The sequence below is a fragment of the Polyodon spathula genome, chromosome 11 (genome assembly GCF_017654505.1).
Source record: "Polyodon spathula isolate WHYD16114869_AA chromosome 11, ASM1765450v1, whole genome shotgun sequence".
NCBI lineage: Eukaryota > Metazoa > Chordata > Actinopteri > Acipenseriformes > Polyodontidae > Polyodon > Polyodon spathula.
Window position 1 is genome coordinate 33,269,733 of NC_054544.1, and position 18,108 is coordinate 33,287,840.

General features: G+C 34.1%; 1 protein-coding gene across 1 annotated transcript; it reads left to right on the forward strand.

Moving 5' to 3' along the window:
* The first annotated feature begins 3,363 nt into the window (after window positions 1-3,363).
* LOC121323522 (extracellular calcium-sensing receptor) lies at window positions 3,364-8,898 on the forward strand. Its single transcript, XM_041264625.1, has 6 exons — window positions 3,364-3,416; window positions 3,510-3,792; window positions 4,064-4,900; window positions 6,222-6,441; window positions 7,023-7,151; window positions 7,985-8,898. Exons 1-6 carry the CDS (start codon window positions 3,379-3,381, stop codon window positions 8,896-8,898), a joined length of 2,421 nt encoding a protein of 806 aa, XP_041120559.1. The 5' UTR covers window positions 3,364-3,378.
* Window positions 8,899-18,108: the final 9,210 nt, after the last annotated feature.

Consider the following 18,108-nt stretch of genomic DNA (forward strand, 5'->3'; position numbering starts at 1 on the left):
GTATATGGATCTAGGTTAAAGAACAGCAGCAAATACAGCAAATATAAACAAAAGTACAGTATATATGTAGAAGTTGTACTTCTTTAAATGTAAGCAGCTAATGATATTAGTGTGGTTTCCAAATTAGGAATAAAAATAGGGAAATAGATTCAGATGTTCCACCCAAGCATACTTAGCTAACCTGTAATGGAAGAAACCTGTAATTTTATTCCTTTTGAAATTACACAATCACAAAGGACCCCATCTTGTTCCTGCTTCTCTATAGTCAGATGTTTGACAAATGCACTAGAAATATGAAGCATGCATTGCAGTGTACAAAGGCTATCCTGTACATGACTCAATTATATGCAATTTAAGACAAGTTTTTTGTATTATATAAAAGTCAAATCTCCCTTTTTCATGAAAGTGTAATTGAATCCCATTGACCGTTCCTTACCTACTACTGTTAGGTAACCATTAGCAATATCTCCATCTACATTGTCAACTTATGCAAACAGACAATGCATACACGTCTGAAATCTTTCTGGTAAAGGAACCATTTAAAGAATATAGCTCTTAAATACATCTTGCTTCTTACAAGTTGTTTCTTGTTTGTTGGAATCAACTGCATATAACATTTTACTGTGGTACACAATGATAGATTCATTGAAAAGTGGGCATAGGTGAAGCATAGGAAGCCTTTGTAAATCACAGACAAGTATGGTAAAATATTGTAAATACCATGGTTTCTCATAGTAAAGCACAGTAAATTCAATGTCTAAATGAAAACAAATGTTGATTGCTAAATTAAAGTCCTGGTCTGCTCTGTATTACTTTGCTACTTTTTCAGCATTAAATTACTTTCTTACATATGTAAATGCAGAATTGCAAAAATATAAAGAAACAAAAACACTGTTTCTATCAGGGATCTCCAACCCTGGTCCTGGCAAGCCCCAATCCTGCAGGTTTTCTAGGTGTCTTTACATTATCACTGGCTAAAGATCTGAAACACCTGTTAATCTTGACTAATTAAGCCAATAATTGGTGCAATTAAGTAACTGAAATCTGGGTTAAAAGGAAAAACAGAAGACCCAGTAGCTCTCCAGATCCAGGGTTGGAGACCAAATACTTAATGACAAATAATTAATCAAATAATTCTTTACCTATCCTGGTTGTAATAAAAACAAAATTTCAAGGTGTGTCAATACCATACACTTAAAAAAATAACAAAAACAAGGTAACATCCTTCTTGTACCAGCCAGCTATGCTAGATCAACAATGAATGAAACAATAGTAAGTTCATTGTGAATCTAAAAGCGTCTGTATTAAGCGTCGCAATATATTATATATATATATATATATATATATATATAATATATATATATATATATATATGACATATGACACAATAACAACGCGTGTGGAGTTTGTTGCGCATCTCATCCTCAAATAATACGATTGAGTCAGTTTTCAGCATGCTCACTCAAAGTCTAAAGGTCAAACGAGTGAAGTTCAGTTCTAAAATTACATTATTTTGCACAAAATAAAACGTACTACTATGATGACTATAATAATAATAATAATAATAATAATAATAATAATAATAATAAATAAATAATAATAATAGCACTTACCTTTGTAGACTTCAGAAAATGGTATTTGGTATTTTCTTTCATTTTGTATGTTTGTATCCTGTGTGTTCTCTGGTCTATATTCTTCTATCTAGATCAATTTAGAAATTGAAAAGACACTCCTGCATTATAAGTGACTCGCCTCGGTTCTTTACTACAGTATTTTATTAAAGACACTCCAGTATGATCGCATCTGGGTATATCTTCCGATTTCGCTTTATGAATAGGTTCCAGGCTCCACCTGAAGCCTGGTTTAAAACAATCCCCGAGTCGATTTGTCTTTGTGATTCATACCTCCCCAACCATGCAGCCAAGGGGTTTCCCTGCACGCAGACAATGCAACAATATATACATCTCCATACATGTTTAAAAGCTTAGGTCGTCTGTTTGAGGAATCTGAGTTTTGAGTGGTTGGCACTTTAAAACTTGTGATATGATTGTGTCGTATTTTTCAACATTTCTACAAAGAAAAAATGTAGGGAAAAGCATTTAACATACACATAAAACAACAACAATAATAATAATAATAATAATAATAATAATAATAATAATAATAATAATAATAATAATAATCTAAGAGCTAATTGGTTGCCTGTGCACCGCTGCGGTGGTTTGAGATTGCTCTAGGGCTGTTAAACTGGTTCTTGCTCACATGACGCACATTCAAGGAATACAAAATATTTACATCATAGTGTAAGTTGTTTTTGTGTCAAAACTAAATAAAATCCCCCAGAGCATTGTTTTATTTTTAGGTTTATATATTGCCTATCCAGAAGATTAGTGGAATGGGCGAGCATACAGCACTACCGAACTGAATTGTAGAATCAAAGACAACTGTGAATGTTTTGATTTTGGAAACCATTTTTAATTCTACTCTTATACTGTCAATACTGGCAAATCATCTGGCTTATCCACTTGCATTGTATATGACGTGACCCTGTATACAACTAGAAGAATACACAGTTGCAGGTATCTGGAGCCAAGTGCATATGTTCAGTTGTGGTTTCTAAACTCCAACATTAACTCCATTGCTGGGGCTTTTTCGAAGAACAACAACAAAAAAAGTGCAGTTTCAAATATAATAATTGGCGTCAGAATATTAAAAAAAAAACACCTACACATTGGTTCATATTGTGCCTTATCAGTCACATTTTATAATATTTTCAATAAAACCGTGTTTTACAAATTACTTTTAAACCAGTTAGGATGAACACACAAAAAAGCTCATTATGAACACCTCCTAGAGGTGAAATTAGCAACAGGCTCGAACTGTGCAACGGTTCAGGAATGTATTTTAATTGCATTGAAATATAGTTGTAACTTCAGTCTCATGTCCCATGAGTAAGCACGCAGTGCTACGATCATTAACATACTTTTACGCTTTGCAGCTTTTGAAGACCAGTTGTATTACAGTGCAGTTAACCAGTAAGAATACCACTACGGAAATGCAGTCACGTTTAAATTATTGATTACAATTGCACTTGTTTTCTTTTTTCTCTAGGGATTTGTTGTCCTATATAAAACCATGACAGAAGAGACGGTATACTCTACTTTTTTCCAACAGGGGTTCTGAACTGACAACTGTTGAAAACATACAATGCACCTATACTTCCTAATGCTATGTATTTTGGGTTCCCTTGATCAGTTGGACGCTGATTCGACATGCAATCCGCTTGGGAAGTTCAGTGTACCTGGTTTGTATAAACATGGGGATATTGTTATTGGAGGCGTTTTTCCAGTTTATAATAAAGAAGAACCGAGATACGCTATGTTTGAAACCGAACCAGCAATAACCAGATGCGTAGGGTAAGTTAATTCGTATTTAAAACACAAGCAAAATAATACTATTAATAATACTACTAATAACTTGTAATTATTGTTATTATTTGTAATACATAGGTTTGATCTGAGAGCATTTCGCTGGACACAGGCGATGATATTTGCAATACAAGAAATAAACATGGACCATATTTTGTTACCTAATGTAACACTGGGATATACAATTTTTAACTCTTGTGCTTCTCCAACCAAAGCTTTAAGAGCAGCTCACACTGTACTCAATGGGCAAGAAGGAACACAATATAATTTTGAATGTCCTTCAGTCCCTGTTATAATCGGAGAGTCTGGGTCATCGCAATCGATAGCGATTTCAAGGACATTTGGACCCTTAAGAATGCCCATGGTAATAAAGTTAAATTCCTTTAATTAAACGATGTATTTAAACTACTGTGCGCCGTATGCTTTGACTTAAATCTGTTGTATTATTTTTCCTATTATCATTTTAAGTGACTAAATGTCTGTTTATGTGAATGTGATTTTTTTTAGTCCGCTGTCAGGATGGTATACAGTATTTGTTTTTAAATTATCCATGTAAACGCAACACATTATGGTTATTTGTTGTTCTTGTGTGTGTGTTTTCCCTATTTATTTATTTATGTGTTTATTTATTTTAGATCAGCTACTTTTCCACGTGTGCATGCCTTAGTGACAAGCGTGAGCATCCAACATTTTTTCGCACTGTACCCAGTGACTTTTACCAAGCCAGAGCATTAGCTCAGCTTGTAAAGCACTTTGGATGGACTTGGATTGCAACTATTCAAGGCGATAATGAGTATGGCAGGATGGGGGTTCAAGCGTTTACCAAAGAAGTTAAACAATATGGCGTCTGTGTAGCCTTTTCTGAAAACGTTTTAAGAACCTACCCATACAGTCAAATACTTAAAATAGTAGAGACTATTAAACGTTCGACAGTGAAAGTCATTCTTGCATTTGCTTCTGAGGGTGACCTGTACCCGTTGATGCAGGAAATCGTACGACAGAACATAACTGGTATACAGTGGATAGCAAGTGAAGCATGGATAACTGCAGCAAGACCATCCACGAAGGAAAACTTTAAATCGTTTGGAGGCGCAATAGGATTTGTGAGTCGCCAAATGGCGATCCCAGAGCTCAAAGAGTTTCTTTTGAATATACGACCTTCTCTGGATTCTGGAAACAGCTTTGTAACTGGATTTTGGGAAACTATTTTTCAATGTACTCTGCATTTAACTGAAGATAATTCAAACCAAACATTTTCTGAAACGAACTCTGAGATATGCACAGGGCAAGAACGATTAGACCAAGTAAACAACGCATTTTTTGATGTTACAAAATTAAGGGTCGCTTATAATGTTTACAAAGCTGTATATGCCATAGCACATGCGCTACAGAACTTAATCTTCTGTCAAAAAGACGAAGGTTATGATAAATTTAAACTCTGTGAAAATATTTCGAACATACAGCCATGGCAGGTGAGTTAACTTTATTTCTGTAACTATATGGTTGCCCAAAATCTTGACTTGTTAGATTGGTAGTGTCATTGGTTAACAGCACACAGATACTGTGAGAGAAATCACGCCTAAAGGACCTGCTTATCTGTCTCTCAATGGGTATATATGTCTAGGCTAACATTGACAGTACTGTGGGTGTTGTTACTGTGAACTGAAGTAAAATAGATTGTTCTAGATTTTTGTTGCACAAATACTATACTCAACCCATACAATTGTGCAGATGGCTTGAACAGTCAGTCTGTTAACATGTTTTGTAATTTTGCAACCAAAATGTGTAATTTATGTGAGAATAATGCAGAAGGTTAGAATGATACAGGATGGGTCAACTGTTGTTGAAAATCTCATACAGCGAAAACGGCCAACTGTTAGAAAATGCATATGAAACAAAATGCACCAAAAGATAAAGATGATAATAACAACAACAATAATATCAATAAAAGTCAAAGGAAACCTGCTTAATAATGTTACCTTGCATATTGAATTGCATACCGCTTTGTAGTTTTCCTTGTACAACAAAAAACTGTACAGCTAAGGCCAAAGGTTTTGCATCACCCTATAGAATTAATAAATTTTGCATCATAAAGTCTATTATGGCTTCCGGTAGACTTTTTTGTGATATGATTTTGTAGTTTCTTTTGATTACATGGTGTTGAATAAAATATTGAAATTATGTTCATATATATATATATATATATATATATATATATATATATATATATATATATATATATATATATATAAACATGTTGTTCATATATATATATATATATATATATATATATATATATATAACATGTTGTTGTATATATATATATATACACATATATATATATATATATATATTATATGTATCTATATATATATATTATATATATATAATTATATATATATACATATAAATTAATTTGTATTATAATTATATTATTCATTTTTGTGTTAATTATATTTTTATTCATGGCAAAAACTATTGGGTAACCATTGATAATCCCATATAATGCAAACTTAAAATAAGGTTATATTCATTTAATTTATTTAACATTTTAATAAAATTTTAATTAATTAACACAGGTTGGTAAGTATGAGACTTTTCTTATAAGGAGATTTAAGCAGTTTATTCTCAATTTGAAAATAGATTTTGCTAACAACTTCTTTGTCAATGCATAGATCTGGCACATTTCTCAAATTACAAGAATAATTTTGCATGTAACACTAGCATACTTCAATTGTAGATATTGTATTTGTGTACGGAAATAACTTTGATCATTATACCATGTACTTAAAGGTCTATGAACACCTGCAAAAAATAAAATTTACAAACCGTTTTGGTGAAATTGTATACTTTGATGAAAACGGGGATCCTGCTGCAGCCTATGACATTATAAATTGGCACCTCACAAATGGAATAGTTAATCATGTGCCAGTTGGCTATTTTAATGCATCCTCTGATACAGCAGCTAAACTTATAATTAATGAAGATAACATTATCTGGAATAGTGGGAAAATGGTAAGCATTTCAATAAAGGTTTTGTGGCTGTCTTTGTTGTTGTATTTATAATGACTGCCAGAAACAACACAGCACACACTGTATTGCCTTGTTTAAGTTTTACAATAGTTTGTCATACCAGATTTCTCAATCACCTTGGGTGACACTGCCCTACAGTAGACCTCACTGATGCTCAGACAATACTTCCATATCATCCAATTTAATGTACTTATGATTATACATAGCTACCATTACATGACCGTAAAAGGTAATATCCTAGCTTGAGATTTGAACAAAATACCAATTTTATTTTATTTTTTTTTATTTATAACTCAACCTACTGAAAATACGAAATCAGTAGTACATTTTCCATTTTTAAGTGATACAACTATATTTGTTATAACAACCTGAGAATATTGCCCTAAGAGTAAAAAAAGGTATAGCATATAAAACAAAAGATGTTTCCCAGCTGAACACCTTTTATATATATATGATGTATAATATATATATATATATATATATATATATATATATATATATATATATATATATATATATATATATATATATATATATATATACAATTGATGTATTTTTTCTGTAAGGTTCCAAAATCAGTGTGCTCAGAAAGTTGTCCTCCTGGTACAAGAAAAGCAATAAGAACAGGACAACCTATCTGCTGTTTTGACTGCATTCCATGTGCTGATGGTAATATAAGTAATAAAACAGGTATGTATCAAATTTATATTATAGGGTGTCTATAGAAATTGTATTCATAACTGTGCCTTAAAATATAGTATATCCAAAAACTACAGTTAATTTAAAAAACAATAACTGCAGCGTATCTAACCTTAATAAATAATATAAATACATTTTTTAAAAAGTGTAACTGCTTGCCTTTGCCTAATGGATTTTTAATTAACACACAATGAGAACTGATATATGTAATGAGAAATCAATTAGCATGACCAATGAATAACAGCTCCATTGAAATTAAAATCATAACTCATTTGAACTAGGACTGCAATGGGGTGAACATTTTCCAGGGATATTGTTCTGTGAATTTTGAATGGCTGAAAATGTACCTAAACTATAATTTATGACTATTTTGTCCAACTGTTAGATGTGCAAACAGTTATGTAGTACACATTTACATTATGCAAATATTTGCTTGAGCTGAGGCTTATAGTAATTTTTAGCTTACCGGTAACTACAATGGCATGAAAGTACAGCCATTTAGTGTTATCTTCTTTTCTCCACTAGATGCCACCATTTCCTCAATTGTCAAGTCAAAGTTTATGGTTTTGTATGCTGGTATTTCAAAAGATGGTACCAGCTTGTGCACTGAGCTTGGGTGTGATGTCAGAGGGAATAGTTCTTTGACTATTGACTGATATGTGGGAAACAGCACAAGATATTTTTGGTCATGATACTGTATACCCAATAGAGTTCTGGGTTTAAATCTAAGGTTTTTATAATTATAAAAATGCATCCTTGTTCTGAAAAGTATAATTAACCTTGCAACATAACTTAAGTAATAATTTCTCTGTGATCCATTTCAGATTCAGTAGAATGTATGAAGTGTGCAGTGGAGTACTGGTCTAATGCAAAAAAAGATAAATGCATACCCAAAGAAATTGAATTTCTTTCCTTCAGTGAAGCCTTTGGGATTACGCTAACTACAGTGGCACTGATGGGACTATGCCTCACAATAGCCACCGCAACAGTCATCATTTACAATAAAAACACACCAATTGTAAAAGCTAACAACACCGAACTAAGCTGTCTGTTACTGTTTTCCTTAGTTCTTTGCTTTCTCTGTTCCCTTACCTTTATTGGTGAACCAGTGGTCTGGTCCTGCATGCTGCGACACACATTCTTTGGAATAGCATTTGCTCTTAGCATTTCCTGTGTACTAGGGAAAACAATAGTTGTAGTTACAGCATTTAAATCTACTCTTCCAAATAGTAATATGGCAAAACTATTTGGACCAATGCAGCAGCGAATTATTGTTTTTGCATGCACAGGAGTTCAAATAATTATTTGTGCTTTGTGGCTAAATTTATCACCTCCTTTTCCAGTAAAAAATCTAAAACATGACAAAGAAAAGATTATTTTGGAGTGTAACATAGGGTCAGCAATAGGATTCTCCTTAGTATTAGGCTATATTGGTATGTTGTCTTGTATATGTTTTGTGATGGCATTCTTGGCTAGAAAGCTACCAGACAACTTTAATGAAGCCAAATACATTACTTTTAGCATGCTAATCTTCTGTGCAGTTTGGTTAACCTTCATACCAGCATATGTTAGTTCACCTGGAAAATACACAGTGGCTGTTGAAATATTTGCAATTTTGTCCTCAACGTTTGGTCTGCTTATTTGTATATTTGTTCCTAAGTGTTATATTATCTTGCTAAAACCTGAGAGAAATACAAGACAATACATAATGGGGAAAATGCCTTCCAAACGCCTGTGAATTAAACGCCTGTTTAATTATAGCTAAGACTGTCATGACAATTTAGTTTTGAGATGTTTTGCCCTTCACTCGCTTTAAACTCATTTGGCATGTATCAGAAAATCTATTTCACTCATAAGCAATGTAATCTTTGAAAAGTGCATTTGTTCTTAAAAGGATTAAAAAATAATTCTGTGCAAATTATCAACATGGAAACTGTGTCACTGGCTTTTTTGGTGTCTTTTGAATGGCTCTGAACCTGCAGCAGCTAAACAATGGCAGACTACTTTCACAGTAAATCAGATGAGAAACTTCACTTTAGAGATATTACTTATGCAGCATTTTGACAGCATAAATAAAGCATGCCATGCTCCCGATGTGCAAATGAGTAATACACAACTGTGGCAAGTAATTTAAATGAATGCTGTTGAATGCTACAAAAGATTTAGAAGTGAGTAGTTTTTCGAGATTTACGATTATACTGTAAAAAGTATAATCGTAAATCTCGAAAAACTACTCACTTCTAAATCTTTTGTAGTCATTTTTGTATTACTTTAGTATAAATTCATGTTACTTGGGATTTATATGTTGTTTTTTTCTGACTTTATGTGAACAAAAAGACACACATTTGCCCGTTTTCCCATTGAAAATAGTGATATTTTGAAATATCACTTTCCTGGTCACAAAAGCAAAGTTTGTGGGGAATAATAGCCATTTTCTATACTTTTGAGGCATAAGCAATTAGGAAATAACACTTACTACCCAGGAACAAAAATTGTGTTACATAGTGTTATTTAAAATGTAGGCGTTAAAATGCAATAAATAATAATGTAGGGGAAAATAATAACGTCATGTCAACAGACGTACCACCATCTTCCTAATACAGGCATATTTTTGAGTCACAGATATTGTCATTGGATATTCACCAAGACCTACATAAAAACAACACAGATAAACTGGGACAAAACATCTAACGTTACAATAGAACTTGCGAATGCGATGACAGTTTTCAATTTATATCCTTTGCAATATATACTATAGATTTAATTCTTCTAATAATAAAAACATGTTTTGTTCGGAGAAGACAATGTATGGATGTAATAGTACCTGAAGATATGGACACCCCGGTATGAAGACAATTTCACACAACTAGCCGAAGTACTGGGCAGTACTGAACATTGTGTTTTTGTTTGTTTGTTTGTTTGTTTTAAAATAGGCGTTTATTTTCAGATCACGTGCCACTGTGCCACGTGACAGCGCCAGTTTCTGCACATATTTAAAACAATTGAAATGATTAATAAACATTTAAACCTGTTATTATTATTACTATTATTAGCCGTAGTCGTCACGGTAGATTTTTTTTTTTTCACGGTTACCATCATCTCTTTACTTGGGACAGTTTATTTTGAGACTATGCTGTAAACCTCAAATCTTCTGCCACAGCTGGCTGTACAGACTAGAAGAAACATGCCGTGCAATTGATCTGGATTTTTTATTTATTTATTTTTTTTTAAGTACTGACTAATGTTGCAATAGGAAAATCAATGACATCTTACAGTAAGTGACTGATAACCAATGCTTTACAACTGAAGTTACAGCACTTGGATTAAATCTGCACAAGAAAATAGGAAGGAATCGGGTACCATGAAGTAACGTGTAATCTCCTGAATTATGATAAAATAAACAAGCAAACCACGAGAAGGGAGTGGTCCTATTTAAATGGCCTAAAAGGACATCGTCACCTCCAGCCATCAATGTGACGCCTGGAGAAAATAAATCAAATTAGCATCCTCATAAAAGAGCATGCTAAATAAGCATTTAACTAATTTAACAAAAAAAAACGGGAAAAGGGACTGTAAATTATATATGAACAGTAAAAGGGGAGGTGGTACAAAGCACGCCACCCAGAGCCCACTGGTCGACAAAGGCCAACATGTCGCCAGCAGACAGGGCGTGGGCGTGCTCTAACTGAACCCGGGACCGGAACAGGGCCCTGAACATTGCTAGTAGTCGGAGTAGTAGGCCTATTTAATAGTCAGTATTTGTGTTTTATTTTGTTTTGTTTTGTTTTGTTTTGTTTTGTGAGAACAGAATGTTGATGATCCTACCTCCTGAAAATCAGCCTTCTATTCAAGAGAGCTTTGACGCCATCTTGTGGAGGTTCCATACACACACTATCTTTGATCCCAAATAAATAGGAATGAAAGCAGCCTTTTGAACTTGAAGCTTCATACCAAAAATGGTTGTTTCCCTCTTTTAAAAGTTCTTATTAATAAAACAGGGCTAAGTAAAAGAAAAACAAAAATTATCTGCACTATAAAACGGTTACTCATTTGCACTTTGACTTAAAAAAAAAAAAAAAAAAAAAAACCCTTGACAAATCATGGTCCACTGTTTTTGATTAAGGATAACAAAAACAAACTGGAAAGGGTCACTTGTAAAAGGTGTTTTTTAAAAATGATTATGAGAATTTAAAATTATCATTTGTTTTTAATTTCTTAACATTATTTCAAAATTTTGGTTAACAAATAGTTAGGCAAAGGCATGGTTTAGTGTCGCTAGTCTTTATATAAAATAACAGACATAATAAATAAAATACATTGGGATCTTTATTCTTCATTACAGTGTAGCAGTTCCACAGATATCTTACAGCACCAGTCCAAAAAATGGGTGAGTACAAGTTATTTTCACTATTGTTAGGCAAGCCAATATTTAATGTTTACAAAGTTAGGTTATATTATATCTGCAAACTGATCCATCAAAATCTAGAAAAGTTGTCTTTAAAACAGTGGTTTGAATGCAAAACTTTATATTTATTAGTAGTCATAGTAGTCGTGTCAATCAATCAATCAATCTTTATTTTATATAGAGCCTTTCATAGTGGACCACCATCAAAAGCACTTTACAAGATGCAGTCTAACAACAAGAAAATCCATAATACTTTAAATACAGAGAAATGCATAATACATGATATACAGTAAAAGAAACAAAGCATAATACACAAAATACAGTGGAAAGTGCATAATACATGAACAAGTAGCAGCAACACAGCAGCTAATGGCAGATATCAGGCTTAAAGAGCATGGGAAGCAAGAGAGAACAGGTGGGTCTTGAGAGTTGATGTAAAGCGAGCGATGGTGGAAGCATCACGCAACAAAGTTGGGAGAGAGTTCCAAAGAGTCGGAGCCATGAAGCTAAATGAGCGTTCTCCGTAGCGGGTCAGCAGGTTGAGGAAGTACTCGGGACCTGTGTGACGAAAGGCATGGTAGGTGAGCAGGAAAGTTTTGAAAATAATCCTGAACCTTACATAGTAACATAAGAACATAAGAAAGTTTACAAACGAGAGGAGGCCATTCGGCCCATCTTGCTTGTTTGGTTGTTAGTAGCTTATTGATCCCAAAATCTCATCAAGCAGCTTCTTGAAGGATCCCAGGGTGTCAGCTTCAACAACATTACTGGGGAGTTGATTCCAGACCCTCACAATTCTCTGTGTAAAAAAGTGCCTCCTATTTTCAGTTCTGAATGCCCCTTTGTCTAAACTCCATTTGTGACCCCTGGTCCTTGTTTCTTTTTTCAGGCTGAAAAAGTCCCTTGGGTCGACACTGTCAATACCTTTTAGAATTTTGAATGCTTGAATTAGGTCGCCACGTAGTCGTCTTTGTTCAAGACTGAACAGATTCAATTCTTTTAGCCTGTCTGCATATGACATGCCTTTTAAGCCCGGAATAATTCTGGTCGCTCTTCTTTGCACTCTTTCTAGAGCAGCAATATCTTTTTTATAGCGAGGTGACCAGAACTGCACACAATATTCAAGATGAGGTCTTACTAGTGCATTGTACAGTTTTAACATTACTTCCCTTGATTTAAATTCAACACTTTTCACAATGTATCCGAGCATCTTGTTGGCGTTTTTTATAGCTTCCCCACATTGTCTAGATGAAGACATTTCTGAGTCAACAAAAACTCCTAGGTCTTTTTCATAGATTCCTTCTCCAATTTCAGTATCTCCCATATGATATTTATAATGTACATTTTTATTTCCTGCGTGCAGTACCTTACACTTTTCTCTATTAAATGTCATTTGCCATGTGTCTGCCCAGTTCTGAATCTTGTCTAGATCATTTTGAATGACCTTTGCTGCTGCAACAGTGTTTGCCACTCCTCCTACTTTTGTGTCGTCTGCAAATTTAACAAGTTTGCTTACTATACCAGAATCTAAATCATTAATGTAGATTAGGAATAGCAGAGGACCTAATACTGATCCCTGTGGTACACCGCTGGTTACCACACTCCATTCTGAGGTTTTTCCTCTAATCAGTACTTTCTGTTTTCTACATGTTAACCACTCCCTAATCCATGTACATGTATTTCCTTGAATCCCAACTGCGTTCAGTTTGAGAATTAATCTTTTGTGCGGGACTTTGTCAAAAGCTTTCTGGAAATCTAAATAAACCATGTCATATGCTTTGCAATTATCCATTATCGATGTTGCATCCTCAAAAAAATCAAGCAAGTTAGTTAGACACGATCTCCCTTTCCTAAAACCATGTTGACTGTCTCCCAGGACCCTGTTACCATATAGGGAATTTTCCATTTTGGATCTTATTATAGTTTCCATAAGTTTGCATATAATAGAAGTCAGGCTTACTGGTCTGTAGTTACCTGGTTCAGTTTTGTTTCCCTTTTTGTGGATCGGTATTACGTTTGCAATTTTCCAGTCTGTCGGTACCACCCCTGTGTCAAGAGACTGCTGCATGATCTTGGTTAGCGGTTTGTAAATTACTTCTTTCATTTCTTTGAGTACTACTGGGAGGATCTCATCCGGCCCAGGAGATTTGTTTATTTTAAGAGCTCCTAGTCCCTTTAACACCTCTGCCTCAGTTATGCTAAAGTTATTTAAAACTGGATAGGAACTGGATGACATGTGGGGCATGTTGTCAGTATCTTCCTTTGTAAAAACTTGTGAAAAGTAATCATTTAATATATTTGCTATTTTTTTTTCTTCATCTACAATTTTGCCATTTGTATCTCTTAAACATTTAATCTCCTCTTTGAATGTTCGCTTGCTGTTGTAATATTGGAAAAACATTTTGGAATTGGTTTTAGCTCCCTTAGCAATGTTCATTTCTATTTCTCACTTGGCCTTTCTAACTTCCTTTTTGACTTGCGTTTGCAGTTCTGTGTACTCTTTCTGCGTACTTTCTTTTTGGTCCTTTTTTAATGCTCTGTAAAGTGCCTTAAAGTGCCTGAATATTTTTTTTTAATTGATCTATTAAACCATTTTGGCAATTTAGTTTTACATTTAGATTTGTCTACTTTAGGGATATAATTGTTTTGCGCCTCTAGTACTACATTTTTGAAGAACAACAATAGTAGTAGTAATGCCAATTATAGTAGTGTAGCCTATCTCTGATGTGTTTGTTTTTGTCAAAAGCGTAATGGAATGAGTTAATTAAAAACACAGTAGATTTAACTTATCGGTGCTTCTTTTGTTGTTCGTGTGAGGTCTTTTCCTAATGAAAGCTTAGCATTTATCAGTTCTTTACCATGCCAAAAAGTTTTAATTTAAGGGCTTTCCATTGGGCACAAAGAATGATTTGTGCAGTAGCAGTAGAGGAAACTAATCAAAATCTAAGCTGGCTTCCGAATGTAACGCAGGGCTACAGGATCCAGGACTTGTGCACTAACCCTCTCTCCTAGCAACTCTAACTAGTTAACGGTGAGGATCAAACTACTTCAAAGTACACATGCAAGAAGGGCTTTTCCGTGGTTGCAGTCATTGGCTGCTCTGCGTCAACTCTGTGAATTACAACAGCAAAGCAGACAGGGTCTTTTGGTATACCACAGGTAAGGCACTGTCATGCATATATATATATATATATATATATATATATATATATATATATATATATATATATATATATATATAGTTGGCCATAGCTTTGGGTTTGTGCCCCTTTAAAAACGTGGCCCAGAGATAAAAAGTTAGATTTCTAGCGCTTCAGCACACTTTTATTCAAAAAACAAAACAAAAAAAAACATAGCTCTTATTGACCACTCACTACACACATGCAGGACAGCTAAGCTGTTTACCTGACACTAATACAAATTTTTATAAAACCAAAAACATAGGTTTTAAACAAACCTTCACTCAATAGCAGCAGCCTAGAGCAGCCTGACTGCTTCCGTTTTATACGGTGCACCTGGCTCTAATTTTCAATAACTGCCAGGTGCAGGTGATAATTAGTAATTAAACAAAACAATTAAACAATTAAATTAAACAAATTACCTTGGCAGGGAGGCTTTAACTCTGTCCCTGCCATAAACAAAACATTTTTATATTGCATGCCCCTCTGTCCTGCTGCATATGTTGCAATATATGTTAAGATAAGGTCATTACTAATACTAATAATAATATTTGGAGGTTACAGCTGCTTTTTTAAATCTGGACTAATGACATTGTATCCGTTGTAATATAGCTACTTTTTAGAAAACATGATAACAAAGCTGTCACATGTAACCTTGCAACCTGATATAATGCACAGGAGATCAGTGCATGCATATTGTATTTTAAAAAGTGACCTGCTACATAACAAGTTTTTATTTTGTCAGTTTAGAAAAAATAAAAATACATATTGCCAGCAAAGTAAACAATGGTTTGAACATTACTGTTTCCTACAGATATTTCTCTTCCTGCTCATGCTTCAGCAGCAAGCATGAATTCCCCACAGGCCCATCCAATAATTTATTTTAAGTACTGAGTCAAAACAGAAAATGTGCCTATTCAGTTTTAAAAAATTCTAACTGCGTTTAAAAAGTAAGCAGCAGGTTGTTTGAAGCGAGGTGGCAGTGCTAAATCGTACCTGTAGTACTGATTTAACTTGACTACAACCGATAGGAGTACTTTTTGTCTGCGCTGACTTTCAAGTTTGTTTTCTGAAAGCTGTTTATTTTACGTTCTATTCAGCGGCCTCTGTACAGCCTTTTGTTTCATGTGTGATTCTGAAGCTAAAACAATTACCTCCATCTATACAGTTTATTTGTGAAATATCTTGACACACTCATCAGCCAAAATATACAGGATTTTTTTGTTTTTTGTTTTTGTTGAAGAATACAAACACTTATTGGGCAGGCCTGGTACAGGCAAAGTTGAATTTGTAAGTTTCACACTTTATATCAAAACATTGCTCTTTGTACTGTACACTTGTTTATGAATGGATTTTGAATGCACGATTAAACAATACAAACTCCCTCTGTTTTTGTATTTTTCATATCACCACTAGATTGTGCTGTTAAATCAGAATGGTTGAGAGGCGAGCTGATTATGGATGTACACAGGGCAGGGAAAGACGAGTAAAAAAAAAATTAAAAAAAGAAATGGGGGAGACCATATAGTGTTACCAGCAAACATATGTTGTTATATCAGAAAATAGTTTCCCATTTGAGGAATCATCAAACTTTTTTTTTTTCAATAAGAAATTGCCTTTTTCCTTGACATGCCCTTCTGCAACTTGTACAATTCACACATTACAATGTTAATGTCTTATTCGTAAAAAATAAGCATATGCTTTTTCCTCTAATGGGACTATGAAGGGATCCTTCACCACAGCACCCAGTGATACAAGTATAAGAATCAAAACTCATTTCAGCATTGAAGGTCTTAATGTATTAGGTTTCTAAGTTTCTTTTCAGGGCATACTACTGTTACCAGGAAACAACATTTGTCAATAGGATTAAATCAAGTACTAAAGCAGATATATTCTCTTTATTTAGTAATCTTTCATCATTATTCAAAACATGTAATTGTATTTAAAAGAAATGTGAACAGAATGTGAAACGGTGCGTGTGCCTTTAAATATTCAGACAGTTGGAACACTGTCAACAGAATTGCCAATCAAATATAACAATAAAAGTGAAATCGTCTGCAGGATAACATCATTTTTTAACTTCTGTGGCATCCCTAATTTCTCAGTATGCACAGGATACAAAACAACATCACGCTAGTACAATACATTTCTCACCACCCTACAGAAAAACAAAAATAAAAAATGCCTGCTTCCCTTAATCAGGTTCAAAAAGGGCATGTAGTACATATATTCCCTGATGGCTCTTAACAACCAAATATGGGAACCATAAATGACACATTTAAAAACTGTAATTTGACACATAGGTAGGGTAAGCCAACATTTAGCACAACAAAACAGCACTGCGCCAGCATGCTAGCCTGCCCTTCCACAAACTCAGCGATCTAAAATCAACACATTCTCCTCTTACTTCAATGAAGATTACTAATAAGCAGTCTGAACTGAGTGTGTACCAAAGAGATGTTTTAACTTTCCTGAAATCTGAAAACCTTTCAGCTCGCCGGAGAACACTGGCTTATTTCAGAAAGATAATACGCTCACATACACAGAAAAAAGATTTCCACTAACCTCTCTCTGCCCTCATTACTCCATTACCCAGAAAGCAGAATGTGCTATTCTAATTGTGCATAACGACTCACTCTATATAGAGTAGTCTCATTTCCGCAGTTCAAGGGGGGGAAAGAATGGTTGTCATTCTGCTATTGACACTGTCAGTCAAAGTTAGTATTCTCATTCCCACAGTGTGTGCGCTAAAGCATATCTGTGTGTGTTTTGGAGGGACCTGCTTCTACCCAGTACCCTACAGTGACTACGAAAAAAAAAATTAATTAAGTACTTACAGAAGGTCCCAAAGAATCATTGTGAAGACCCAGCTGTCAGTTAACAAAGTAATTGTATACACTTCCCTAGAGAAATGACTAATCAGGCTGCCGAAAAACAAGGGAACACGTGGCTCTTCTCAACACAGAACTTACATTAAACAAAATAATAAAATCAAATGTACTGGTTTACTATCTACCAAGTTCATGATGTTTGATACCCTGGGTGATATTGTTCATTATATTCTGCGATGTGCAAATGCTTTCTTTAAAGACCTTGTAAATCTCATCTTCAGGTGTATGTGTAAATCTAAAGAAACAGGTGATATTGTTTGCATATATACGTTTGCATGTCAGAAGAATTGTAAGATATTAGGAGGAATACAATTTTGAAAGTATACAAAAATATTTTATTCCTTCAGTAACTAAATGGGATGCTGAAACATTACCTAATAGAAGCAACAGTGACACAGTTGTGGACCGGTATGATTGCATATTTATATAACACTTTATAATATTGTAAAAAATATATATATTATTAATAATAT